The 13,823-nt window shown below is 44.4% G+C and overlaps 3 protein-coding genes across 3 annotated transcripts; 2 read left to right on the forward strand and 1 right to left on the reverse strand.

Moving 5' to 3' along the window:
* The first annotated feature begins 2,021 nt into the window (after positions 1 to 2,021).
* On the forward strand, positions 2,022 to 5,072 carry LOC135629046 (26S proteasome non-ATPase regulatory subunit 8 homolog A-like). Its single transcript, XM_065136172.1, has 6 exons — positions 2,022 to 2,178; positions 2,771 to 2,849; positions 3,501 to 3,603; positions 4,192 to 4,455; positions 4,548 to 4,659; positions 4,745 to 5,072. Exons 1-6 carry the CDS (start codon positions 2,074 to 2,076, stop codon positions 4,883 to 4,885), a joined length of 804 nt encoding a protein of 267 aa, XP_064992244.1. The 5' UTR covers positions 2,022 to 2,073; the 3' UTR covers positions 4,886 to 5,072.
* A 507-nt stretch (positions 5,073 to 5,579) lies between these two features.
* LOC103991835 (cytochrome P450 71A1) lies at positions 5,580 to 7,380 on the reverse strand. Its single transcript, XM_009411380.3, has 2 exons — positions 6,403 to 7,380; positions 5,580 to 6,301 (listed from the first exon to the last, which is right to left on the reverse strand). Exons 1-2 carry the CDS (start codon positions 7,312 to 7,314, stop codon positions 5,690 to 5,692), a joined length of 1,524 nt encoding a protein of 507 aa, XP_009409655.2. The 5' UTR covers positions 7,315 to 7,380; the 3' UTR covers positions 5,580 to 5,689.
* Positions 7,381 to 9,510: 2,130 nt separating this feature from the next.
* On the forward strand, positions 9,511 to 12,137 carry LOC103991825 (transcription factor bHLH30-like). The gene is made up of 2 exons (XM_009411370.3): positions 9,511 to 10,810; positions 11,583 to 12,137. Exons 1-2 carry the CDS (start codon positions 10,088 to 10,090, stop codon positions 12,045 to 12,047), a joined length of 1,188 nt encoding a protein of 395 aa, XP_009409645.3. The 5' UTR covers positions 9,511 to 10,087; the 3' UTR covers positions 12,048 to 12,137.
* The last annotated feature ends 1,686 nt before the right edge of the window (positions 12,138 to 13,823 follow it).

Consider the following 13,823-nt stretch of genomic DNA (forward strand, 5'->3'; position numbering starts at 1 on the left):
AACTTCTTTTCCGATGGTTTAAACTATTTCTTGGCTTATGAGATAGACTTAAGTGTTAAGCTTCTCGGTCTCCTTTCTTTTCTTGATGATCTATCTTATGATATGCTTTCAAGTAACACGATGCAGCTCGATGCTTAATTGCACTTCAAATCCACTTTCTAGGAGAATAGATTGGGAGTTAGCAGTTGCATTAGGGATGACTTGTGGTGGTGGTGTAGGAGTGACAAGAGGAATATGATAAGGCAAATGACATGATAATTTGCACAACTCCAAATAATACTTGATTATGTTAAGTTGGAGAAAACTTTCCATGGTAGGGTGACGGAGAGCAGATTTACACAAGTGGAGCGACCTCCGAATTATTAAAAAGTCGTTTGAATATAAAAATAACATCAGAGGCTTCATGAATCGAGAAAAAAAGGGTTTCTCCACCCTAATCTTTAAGCCAGTATCATCTTTTATTATGAGATCTTTTTGTATGGTACTGATTTAGTATGCGCTCAAGTGAGACGAGGCGAGGTGAGGCCCGAGCTCTTTGCTTCATTTCTAAGCGGCGCGCTTCAAAGAGGGGCCACCAGGATGCTCGCCCGAGCCTAAGCGTCGGGCGTTTCAGGAGAGCGCCCAGGTTAAACAAGATGATCGAACCAACGTTTTAGGTCTGGTTCGATCTTCAATGCTTTAGTTGGTTTAATTGAATTAACTAAAGCACCGATATCTGTTTTCCTCTCGTAACTTTCCAACTATAACCCTACTCATCACTGTCGTTGCTCGCTACTATCGTTACCACCGTCGTCGCTCCCGTTGCTCATTGCTATCATTGTCGCTCTCGCTTTTACCGCTCGCTGTTGCTCCTGCTCCTGATGCTCACTAATGCTGCTCGCAGCTACCGCTACTGCCACTATGGTTGCTCATGGCTTCCGCTCTCGTTGCTGTTACCACTATCGTCGCTCACCTCTCCCGCACTCACTACCATTGCTCGCTGCTACCTCGTCTCACCTCGACTCGATAGTATATTAACAATATACTGTTAACTGTATGCTAGTAATAAATTTTTTATTAGATTAATAATATATTTATTTTAATTTTAATACTATTAGTTTTTATTTATTTGAAATTATTGTTATTATTTTGTTTTGAGATTTTTTTGTTAATGTGACATTATGATTTTATAAGATTTCATTAATTTAATATTATTTTTTATTTAAATAATTATATTTATTAATTATATTATATGTTTTTATATTTTAGCATATCGCTTCGCTCGGGCGAGCGCCTAACGCCTTAGGCGTTTTTAGACCTTGGCGCCTAACACTTTTTAAATCACTATTATACGATCATATAAAATTTTGATTTCGTTATTTTGTGATATATTGGCTCTATTTCTAATACCAATATATCATTACAGAATTTAATATAAAAAAGGAGTTAAGTTCGATTGAGACTCCTTCAAAACTCTATCGAGGGAGGGTACGTAAAATAAAAAATGCTTATTTGATGCTTAAGTTTGAAAATAGATTCAGAGAATTTAAAACTTAAAAATATAATAGTTTTTAATAACTAACTAAACTAAATAGGCTGACAAAGATATAACCAATTGTATTATTTCAAATAACTAAATCAGAAAAAACTCCTATAGAAAAAGATATAATAAAAAAATCTTATACTTATTTGCGGAGGAAAATTAGTTATACACATGACACTATATCCTAAATTCCTTTCGATGTTATTGACATGAAAATTACTTCACTGCTATAACGTTGAATCATTTCAAATGGTAAATACTTTCATTGTATACAACGAAGAGAAGATAGTAAGTCATCCTTTTATGGAACCCCACAGCATGCAGCAGACCGGGCTGAGACGAGGCCCAATTCTCCCAGCTGTGTGACCCACGACAGGGGTCAGGGTTCTCCTCAAAACTGGTGGGCCACGAGTCCTTTTGACCCATAAAGAGAAACCTGTTCCGCGTTGGCCGTTTTACAGGAAATCCCTCCCCCTGGCCTTAAAAACCCTAACCTCGGCTCCACGGCAAGAAGATCGAGTCAAGAGAGAGGCGGAGAGCGAAGAGGCGAGATGGATCCGCAGTTGGTGGAACTCACGCAGCTCTTCGAGCGATTCAAGGCCGCCTGCGTGAGGAACGATTTCAGCACCTGCGCCAATCTACTCTCCCAGCTCAAGGTACGTTGCTCTCTCCTCCCCGCTTTCCATGATTTTTAATGGGCTGATGCCGGCAGATGTTCCTTCTTCTTGTGGTGAAGTAGGGGAGATTTAACATGCTTTCTAACCCTAATATGTGCGAATTGGTGGATTAGCAACTCCGAATTTAAGCGATTGCGTGGTATGAACTTTTTAGGGTTTGAAACTGAAGGCTTTCAGAAACCTACCCTTTTAAATGATGAAATACTGGAGAAGAAAAAAAAAAAAAGAGAAATTTAGATTAATGGAATGCAAGCTTCCATGAAAATGCAGAGAACATGAAGCCCTTGGTTTTGCTGGTCCTGTAAGCTTTAATTGCTATATATGTACAGCCAAAGATAGCTGTTTGGATCTGATGCAACTGACGTTGATCGTCTTATTCTCGGAAATTTGTTTCAAAAGCTCAGGCTTTATCTGCAGGAACATGATCAAGGGCCAGATTCAAGATGATAAATCACATCTAAGGATAGATTAATGCATCATTTGTTATTCATTTTATTTGCCTCTCTTTTGACATATTGCTCAAGGAATCTTCTTTAGGTTTTCATACAAAAAAGCTTTGTGCACTCTGCAGGTACGATTGACGGCATTTCCTAGTCTGCCACCATCATTTCAGGAAACACCAAGTGCTGTTCAGGAGCTGACAATAGCAAGTAACATTTTTTTCACTCATAAAGCTTCATTTCTTTTATCTTAATTTAATTCTTAATATAGTTATGGCAGTTCTGTGAGATAGTCATTTGGCTTAATTGATTGATGCAGACCTTCATTTATGTCTGCAGTGGACTTTTATAGTCCATCTGTGTGGTGTGTTATTGGATATGACCAACAAAATCATGTGATGAAGTCATACATGGTTTAAGTGGATGGGTGTAGTTAAGCTAGTAGAATAATATGTTGGTTGCAAGTTATCGACCAAGTTATATATTGGAATCTTGTGAGGTTTGTTGTGCCAAGATAATTATGTATGCCAAACTGTCTTCGATGATGTTGCACGCCGTACTTTTTTTTTCCATCAATTTAATTCGGTTTATCATAGTAATTGTTTGTAGTGAATGAGAAAACCTGATGGATTCTCTCATTTTTCAACTTATGATGTTTGCTTCTTCAGATAACTGAACGGGTATAATCCCTCAGTTCCATTGTTCATTGTTTCTTATTCTTGCATTTATGGTCTCCAGAAATTTTTGAATGACCATTTTTGACATATTATGTTGGTTATTATAAGTTTCTTGATATTACAAAATGTCCGCCATATTCTTCTTTCAATAAAATCATGAATGCTATTGCTGGAGAAATTTCAGGAGATATATTTGAACATGCTGTTGTGTTGAGTGTGAAGACTGAAGATCAAGATGCCTTTGAAAGGGATTTCTTTCAACTTAAGCCTTACTATACTGATACAAGGTATGTTGCCTCAATTATATTTGCATATTTATTTTATTTTATTGCAAAAATAAAAGACATAGATGAAAAGGTTCTTTTCTCAATGCTTATGAAACTAGTTGTACAGAATTGACATTTGTTTTTTATTGGTGGAACGTATACATTGTAGTAAAACATGGTCACACCACCATGTTGGTTATAATTGATCTTTTTGTGTATCACCTAAGCATGAGCCCTTCTAAGAACCATAGTAGTTACAGTTGAACTATGTTGACTTAATGAAATTACTTTTGCTGACGCTTTGGTGTGGGTACTGTTACTGCATTACTAACATTAGGCTAAAATTTTAATGTTTGCTGTTTTTTATTGGTTTTCTTTATGATTCAATTATCTATTGTCATCTATCATCCATTGTCTCACTGTGGTAGTGTTAGAATACACTGATAGCTAGCGACAGCCTTTCTTAATTATCCTATGTATGAATTTAAGTTAATGGATGGCTACTTGCATCATTTGTAACCATGCTAAATGCGTCTTCAGAAACTATTGGGGCTCTATGGTTTTGCAACTATTATGTCTTAACTTCTTTATAACTTTGTCTTTTAACAGCGGTATAATACCACCATCACCCCAGGAGTACCCGATCTTGGGCCTTAACCTACTGAGGCTGCTGGTACAAAATAGAATCGCGGAATTCCACACGGAACTTGAACTTCTTCCGCAAAGTGCTTTGGAAAATGCTTGCATCAAGCATGCCGTGGAGCTGGAACAATCTTTCATGGAAGGAGCTTACAACCGTGTCTTGAGTGCAAGGCAGACTGTGCCACATGATACTTACGTTTATTTCATGGATCTTCTTGCAAAGACGGTCAGGTAATGTGCCTTGCATGTCCTTTAACCCATATTTACATTTTTTGGAACTTCCGAGTTATCCAGAGGATATTTAGAAATTCTTTCACTCGCAGAGATGAGATTGCTGGATGCAGTGAAAAAGCCTATGATTATTTGTCAATTAATGATGCCAAGAAAATCTTAATGTTCTCTTCTGATCAAGAGCTTTCTGAGTATATCACAGAGGTATGGATATGATAGTAGGATGGACGTACCTTTCCTAATACTAAGAACTTTTTTCATGTTTAAGTCATGCCGTCCCTCCATGCAGGAGCATCCGGAATGGGAAATCAATAATGGATGTGTGTTCTTTCAGAAGGCCAAAGAATCTCAACCTTCCAAGGAGATACCGGCGCTTCAACTGATCAACCAGACATTGAGTTATGCTAGAGAATTGGAGCGCATCGTCTGAATGTATCCATGGTGTATTTTTCTTGTTAATGACAACCATAAGCTTAAGATCTTTGCTTATCGTCCGAATGACAGTTTTTAAATACCTTTGGTTTGCTTGTTTCTTTTATTCATGCAGACACCCTTTAATTTTCTTATCGCCTTAAATGTATAAGAAAAAGGTGACCAGATCTCTATTCCAAACCTCATTCATTGTGTTTCTGTGCAGCTGATCCGATGGATTCTTGAAACATTACCAGGTGAAGGTTTCTTAACCTACGTTTCACCGTGCGACCAAAAGGTATTATTGCCCCCATGTGTTCTGTTCATGGTACTCAGATTGTCTATGTAATTCCACGCTACAACTTAGTTTCGTACTTGACTTTTTTTCATGCTTCATGAAAATTATTTTCGGAAAAAAATACACCAAAAAAGTGATTTTTGTATCTGTCCTGTTAGATTTAACATAAACATCATGCCTATAGAAATCTCCTTCCATTTGGTTGTCATCACCATCACCGCGTCGCCATACCCCACCGAGGATGAAACGTATCGACCCTTCTTTTCATGTTCGTGGATGTATCTTGTGGACTAATTGCTGCAATGGGTATAAGTTTGGAGGTGCTTCCGCGTCTTCTCGAGTTCCTTTCCCTGCTTTTGACTTGGCTCCACACTAACCATGCACGACTAAATTGCTTATCATTTGCTCCCTGTGGTTTGAATTAAAAATCGCGAGGCATGAATCTTATTATTACGCAATCTTATTATAGCAGCAACACGTTGCGGAATCCATCCTATGACAGATAGTTTGACCCGGGACGAAGACCTACAAGTTTGGAGGCTTCGCCACCAGGATCAAGCTCGATTTCTTGTGCACCGCAATCCCGGACGCTTCGCTCATGTCCATCTCCTCCCCAGCCATCCCGTCCGGCAGCTGCCAGTCGAAATGGTACAACAAGTTCGCCAGCGCAAGCTCGGTGGTGACCATGGCGAAAGCGACCCCGGGACAACCTCTCCGGCCTGCCCCGAACGGTATCAACTGGAAGTCCTGCCCCTTGAAATCGATGCTGTTGCCCACGAATCTCTCGGGCCAGAACTCCTCCGGCTTCTCCCACGAAACTGGATCCCTTCCGATTGCCCAGGCGTTGATCACCACCCTCGTGCCTTTGGGAATGAGGTAGCCCTGCAGTCGGGCGTCTTCCATGGACTCTCGTGGCACCAGCAGAGGAAGAGCAGGGTGCAATCGAAGCGTCTCCTTGATTGCTGCCCTCAAGTACTCCATCCCTTCCACCATCTCCTCTCTCAGTTCCCCTCCCGATCCAACAATCTTTCTGATCTCCTCTTGTGCCCTCTCCATCTTTCTTGGGTGCTTGACGAGCTCCGCCATCGCCCATTCGATTGTCGTGTACGTCGTGTCGATCCCTCCAGTAATCATATCCTACATCGTATCGAACGAGAACGTTGTGGAAAGGAAGAACTATTCTATGCGGCGATTGAGCATAGTAAGAAGATGAAGATTATGTGAAGAAAGAGGGCTACCAAAATGTTGGCCTTGATGCAGTCTCTGCTGAGTGCAATACCGTCGACAGCCTCCGAGGCGAGCAAGATGTCCGAGAAATCCATAGTGCTGCTGTCGTCGCGAGCATGGTTGGTGTGCGTCTTACGCTCGTGCTCCTCTAAGATCGTCTCGATGAAGGCGTCGAATTTGATTGCCGTCTTCCTCACCCTGGCGTCCAACCCGTTCAACCGGTCGATCCAACCCAATAATGGCACGAAATCCCGCAGCGGGAACGACCCCAGTACCGTGGTTAACTCCGAGAACAAGGCACGGACTCCGCTTCCGCCACCCTCCTCCTCGACGTGCTTCCTCCCGAACGCAACTCTGCAGATTATGTCACTGGTGAGGGAGACGATCATCTCGCTAATGTTCACCCGGCTGGAGGCGGCACGAATTCTTCCCACGAGAAGGGCCACCTCCTCTTCTCGAATCGGGCGAAATGAGTGTACCCGCCTGAGGCTGAGAAGGTGGAGGACGCATACGCGTCTCACCTGCCGCCATAACTCGCCGTACTTGCAGAAGCCGACGTCCTGGGAACCGTAGAAGAGCCTGTCGCTCAAGCTCGAGTCGGGGCGGCTGGCGAAGGCCAGGTCGTGGGTCTTCATCACCTCCTGCGCGGCCGCAGCGGAGGAGACCACGACGGTAGGGACTCGGCCGAACCAGAGGAGCATCACAGGACCATGTTTCTGAGACAGCGACCTCAGGGAGCGGTGCGGGAGGGAGCCGAGTTGGTGGAGGTTGCCGATGAGAGGAAGCCGCCATGGGGAGGGGACATGGCTGGGCTTCTTGGGTCGTGCCCGGAACAAGAGAAAGATGGAGGAGAGGGCGACGAGGGCGAGGAGGGAGAGAGGGAGGGCGTCGAGGTGTGAGACGAGGAAGTGGTGGAACGACATCCTTCAGCTGGCGAGCATGGATCGCGGAGTGCCGCTTGGTGCAGTCGGTTGTCTGCGGTGCTTGTGGTGGTGAGATGGTAACGTAATTGTGTTGTGCCGCTTCTGGCAGCTCGACGCATCGAGTGGACCGCAGGAGCGCGGCGGTGTTCAACACTGACTTTGACATCACACCACAAGACGTCCGATCCCATCTTACATGTTTTCCACGGATGTGCACTTCTATCTTAGCTCTAAATGGTTCCAACAATTAATACATTATATAAACATAAAAATATGCCTGATCATATTTGTAAGACTCTATTAGGATGATATCCATAATTCTTTGTCCGTATGCCTATTTCGGATTCCTCGTGTCGAAGACTTCATTTGGTGTGCACTCATCTCTTTCCTACGGTTGAAGAGCTCCCTCGTCTGAATTTTTGTACATGCCTTTGGACTGTTTGTTTGTTCTCTGCATTGTATTTTTCGGATCCGTATGACCAAAAGGATGCATTATGAAATCTTCCTCTTCCCCGGACAGAAGAAGCGGCTGACTTTTTCCAACTTGCATTTACCAACAGAGAATGAGTGCTGTACTTTAGAATGTCTTGAGCTCAGCTTTTGACAGAATCTTGGCACCTGCAGTTTGTGTTTGCCTGTGACAAGATATGTGCTTGCATGAGGTGTTCGTCTTGGTTTCGAGGGGGGTTTTGCTCTTGAGGATAGTCTCAGACCATGCTCCATTGACAGAGACCAACAGTGGCCAGACATGACACTGTAGATCCATGTAGATGTTTGTTTGAGCATCAATAATGATCACTGTGACATTACGCATCTTGGTCTTTTTGCCTTCTGTATAGCGGCCAATCTGCCCTTACGTTTGCTGGGTGTTCTCTACTTGAAAAAGAAGGAACAAGGAAAGGAAAAAGTGAGCAAGTACCTGCAGAAGAGCAGTCCTGCCACCGGCAGTGTGTAGGACATTTCATTCAGCTGGAGCGTATATAATCACAGTTCAAAGCCCATGATGTGTCAGGATTCATCATCTGAGAAGAAGAAGAAGAAGATGACCTCCATCCTTGAAGCAGTACACATCCTTAATGTTTCTTATTGCACTACTTGTTCATTTACCGATATTGATCTACTGCGACTAAGTCTGCTTTGTGCGGCTTAACAATGTTGATGCACATGATTCAGATTTCTTCGTTCGGATAGCTGGAACACTTGATCATCCTCTTCTGTTTTCTTCTTGATTTGACACAGCAAACACGACGTAGAAAGGAAGGGAAAGGAAATGAATACGAGTGACATATCGGAACACTATCAAGCCACGCTTTTTAGCTTGTCGCAGTTAGATATGACAGTGTGAAAGAAGTTGCTGCTATCTGTGTCCTTCCAAATCCTTTCATGGTGGTTTTAAGGTATTATGTGTCATTTAATCATGGAGACAGAATAAAAAGCAGTCCTCGAAGCTACGATTAAACATCATGAGATTAGATCTGTAGCTTTTCTAGTGGGTTTCTGATCTCATGACTGCTCCCGGAATCCTCTTGCATGCTCTCTTCCTCTACGATTGGAATTGCACTGGTCGTGAAGACACAATCTCATGCAGCATTAAGCACTATGAGGAGGGAATTGAGAGCACTGAGTCGAGGCCTAAAAAGAAGGGTGTCACTGCATGCGCTCAATCCGAGTCCATGATGGCCACGATACGGTGTACATGTAGGGAACAAAGAAGGTCGGGGGTGATCAACAGCATCAGTGCTCGCCATTACCCACGTAAGGCCGTGGTGTTACTGACATCATCATCAACCTCTCTCTCTCTCTCTCTCTCTGTGTGTGTTTCTCTATCTACTCCTCGCTGCTCTTCCTCCTCTTCTTTGTGCTTGTGGTGGTGGTGGTCGCATCATTGGGATCTTTGAATGGGGTGTGGCAAAAAGGATGGAAAGGCTCGGCCATGGGGGACCAACTCGAGCGCATGTGCCCGCCCACCCAAGCCACTGCGAGTCCGTATTGATGCGGTAGCAACTCACAGTCCCACATATTTTACAGATAAAACAACTCCACAAACCCAATCCAAATCCTCCGTTGTGCGAGGGTGAAAAGGAAAGGCGAGGGATTTCTTAGAAAGCAGTCTCGAGTGGTCAGTAGGATCTCGGTGGAGAGACAAGGGCGCAGGTGCAGAAGCAAAGATGGCTGCGATCATGTTACTCAAGCCTGTGCAGGTGAAGAAGGGGAGATACTTGCAAAGACGGGGAGACGCTAAGAGAGAGAACGTAGAAAGAGAGAAGAGAGGAGTGTATTCCAAGACACAATGATTACTTCGTTTTGGGGGAGGCAGGAGGAGAGGCGTGGAATTGGAAAGCGGAGGATGGGACGGGAGCAGAACGTGGGGCTTGACCGAGGTGGGTCTCTCCATCTAATCTTTTTCCCATGTTTTCTTTCCTTTCACCTTTTGCTCGGTTCATCAGGCCTGGTCGGTTCCACTTCTATTCTCTCCCTCTCGTTTCTTCTTCCTCCTCTACCTCCTTTCCTCTCTTCTCTCTCCTCTCCTCTCCTCTCCTCTCCTCAGAGCCGTAGCAGCAGCGTAATAATACGTCTAGGGGGCGGTGGAAGCCCTCGGAACATGGGGAACCGCAGAGAGAATCGCGTAAGAGCAAAGTAAGACACCTCCCCCGAGCTGGACTTTGCCGTACTCCCACATAGCCAAAAGCAAGTTTCATTTCTCCCGAAAGGATTATAAGCCCAAAGGGGAAGACAAAAAGGTCATCCACCCCTCTAAAGGCATCATTGTAGCATGCTAGCGCTGCGTCGTAAGAGCTATATACGCATAGGGGGAAGTCACAGGTTTGGGAGTTCAAGAATGGAGAACTGCGGAGAAGGCCATGAATTCCAAGCCTACCAAGAAGAAGACCACAACACCGTCGCCGCCGCCGCCGCCACCGCCAACAACAATAGCATTAGCAACATCCAAAGTGGTGGGGGGTCTGCAACGTTTATGTTCCCGGCCCAGGTCGCCATGGGTGATGGCGCTGGCGATGCTGCTGCTTCTGGTCTCCTGCCTTGGCCACTTCCCCTCCTGAACAATTTACATCCGACTCACTTCCCGAGCTCGGGGCAAATTCGCGATCAAGACCGCTTCTTCCCTTCTCTTCCACCGCTTCCTCCTCTGCCACCGCCGCCCCCGCCCGCCTTCTACCATGACCTGCATGCCCGTCGGGCTTCAGCCGCACTGCAGCTCGCTTACGATGGTAGCGGCCTCGGTTCGTCGTCGTCGGACCCCTTGGGACTGGCGGGGCTTTACTTGGGACCCGAAGCATTAATTCGCGGCCGAGGGATGATGTCGTCCTCCCCCTTCGGAGCTCTTCATGCCGAGCTGTGCAAGATGACACCGCAGGAAATCATGGACGCGAAGGCGCTAGCCGCGTCGAAAAGCCATAGCGAAGCCGAGCGGCGACGCCGCGAGCGCATCAACGCCCATCTCGCAAGGCTGCGCAGCTTGCTTCCCAGCACCACCAAAGTAAGCACATACCCTATACCCCCAACAATCTTCGCTCACAAGATTCACATATTTCATTTCGGCAGCCTTCTCAATTCATTGTGAATCTCCAATTCCCTCTGCCCTATCTGATCTATATCGACAATGATCCTTCTACATCATGGATAATAATCATAACAGAAGACTTAGAAAGGAATTTTTAGGATTCAATACGAGACAATCCAACCATGGCTCATATACTGCAAGCCTTGAGCCTTCTGGTGCTTGGGGACGCCTGATAGTCTACGACGATAGGAAGACTGAGTTGACGAAGAAGAGAGAGAGAGAGAGAGAGGAGGGACAAGGGCTGTGGAAGAGCCGCCTGGTTGACAGGATGAGAGGAAGCAGGAGAGTATCAGGCTACCAAATAGCCTCCACGGAGATTGTTACTGCCGGAGAACAGTGAACCTAAGAAAGACAAACATGCGCACTCCTGTCAGAAAAAGGAATGCACTCGCAGTCGCTTCTCGTCCTTCCACCACCGCAAGTTCCACTCCCATGTGGAAGCGTGCATGCGAGCACCTCCAGCTCCCTCCACCTCTGGGACTACACAGTTCAAGAACAAAAGGGTAGCAAATAGTAGTTTATTAGGTAATCTGTGTATATTAGTCTCACTTCTTCCTCCTCTGACTTGTTTGTCCCCTTTCTTGTACTTCCCTTTCTTCGTCATCTTCATGCACGGAGCTCGTCTCTATTCTTTTATTCTCTTACCGTTCCATGGTCTGCAACTCATTCACCAACCCGCGATGTGCAGACGGACAAGGCGTCATTGCTAGCAGAGGTGATTCAACACGTCAAAGAACTGAAGCGCCAGACGCTGGAGATCGCGGAAGAGAGCCCACTTCCCACGGAGACCGATGAGCTCACCGTCGATGCCACCAACGATGAGGACGGCAAGTTTTTGGTCTCGGCTACGCTGTGCTGTGATGACCGACCGGACCTCCTTCCGGACCTCATCAAAGCCCTCAAGGCCTTAAAACTACGAACACTCAAGGCCGAGATCACCACCCTCGGCGGCCGCATCAAGAGCATGCTCCTCATCACCGGAGAGGATGGTTCTGACCACCTGCAACAGGAGCAATCCATCGCGTCCATCCAAGATGCGCTCAAGGCCGTCATGGATCGGACATCGTCAGCCGATGAGGCATCCACCGCCGGTGGCATCAAGCGGCAGCGCACCACCAACTTGTCTAGCATACTCGAACACAGGTCCATTTAACTCAAACCATACCATGCACATGTAATGATAGCTAGCGTGATCAAACTATATACCTACCTTACAGTCATTCATGTTTCTCGTTTTCTTGCATGGGCAGTATTCATACTTTTATGTTTTTGATTGTGTGGAGTTTAATCCGAAGGGAAATTATCTTGGATTTTTCATCATGTGGGATTGCAGTGGTGGGAAAAAGGTTTGTTGATGACTAATCCCAAATGGATGGGGTGGGAACTGGGAAGGGTTTGTACAATAAACACACTGAATGGAAGACAGAGTTTTGAGTGATGGATGAGCTCAGTTTCTTCTTGTGTTTGTTGCTCACTGAGACTCGCAGTTGACTCTCTCACAGAGATCGGCATGCCGTGCATGAGACGCAGAACCCAAGGCATGCATGCAACTCCCATGCGGCCACTACAAAGGAAAGAGAAGGTTGGAATTCGGTGTCTCCATCGAGGTGATGGATTTCGCGACGCTCTACTTCTTATGAATCTCATCACGTACAGTAATAGTTACATCTTAAAGTTCGCATTATTGTGTACTTAGGTGTAGTGTTGTCATTACTCTCTTCCCTATGTTTCTTAGTCTGACACAAACAACTGGAAATCTCCTTCGCAAGTTTCCGCCATGGATATATTTAGTTTGGTACACAAATCTTAGAACTGTGATTCATGGAAAAAGTGACATGGGCAGATAGAGAGAGACAAAAATAAAAGCCAATGAAAGCTCACAGTCGAAGTTGTGAGGAAAGTACAAGTTAATGGAGGTAATTCAAAGAAAAGAGAGGTATAGAAATGGTTCGAAAAGCTGAGAAGATATAAAAGCAAACAAAGCAAGTGGCAGAACTCAGAAAGGGTAGGGTAGCAGAGTTCCACTAGCTTCATCTCGATGGGTTCAACAGCAAAATACAAAAGTCGAGAGCAGCAGACTTGGTTCTTTGACTTCTATAAATGGTGACAATGTTCAGGATGTACTATTTCCTGTTCTACATACCACCCAGAGCATGGTTAACAGTCCACACTTGTAGCATGTTGAGTTCAATGTATGTGCAGCATTACCTTTGACATTTATCGATTGGCTTCATACTATATCAGTGTAGAAGAACAGCTGTGAGTTGATCATCTTGTAAATGGAAATAAGGTGAGTTGAGGAGTAAATACCCAACATCTTTATTAATACGAATCATTTGTAAGCTACTTTGTTATAGTCTGATCAGCGTATATGAGATAAAGCACATTACTGATGAGGTTCCTTTATCTTGACATAGGGACTCTATTGTTCTTGGATCAAGTAGATTTGTTTAGTGAGCTATTACTATCTTATGTCAATGTAAGTAAAACATTTTTTCATCACTGTCTAACATGAATTAACCTGATTAGGGGATATCTTAATCATCAACCAGGGAGATTAGCTTATAATCTATGAAATTGCACCTGAGTTACTATGCCTGGTTCTCTTTCTTTGTGTGTTGTTGATTGAGATCATGAAGAGGTAGGAGATCAGCATGGCATTAATGATATCAAGTTATTAGACCCTAACATATTTTTACTTCTGTTTCTCATCAGTGCAACATCATGATCATTAACTACAACTCCAAGGAATGTGCAGCAAATCAAGCTTCATCCATATGTTTTTACTTCAGAAACGGCAATAACCAAGCATGTTTACATAGAATGCTGCATTGTGAGCAACAATAACTCAAAATACAAGTAAAATATAGAAAACTGCCTTTGTGGACTTCAAGTTCAATGGTTCACAAGGATTATTCTCATGACAGAG

The sequence above is a fragment of the Musa acuminata genome, chromosome BXJ3-1, assembly GCF_036884655.1.
Source record: "Musa acuminata AAA Group cultivar baxijiao chromosome BXJ3-1, Cavendish_Baxijiao_AAA, whole genome shotgun sequence".
Taxonomy (NCBI): Eukaryota; Viridiplantae; Streptophyta; class Magnoliopsida; order Zingiberales; family Musaceae; genus Musa; species Musa acuminata.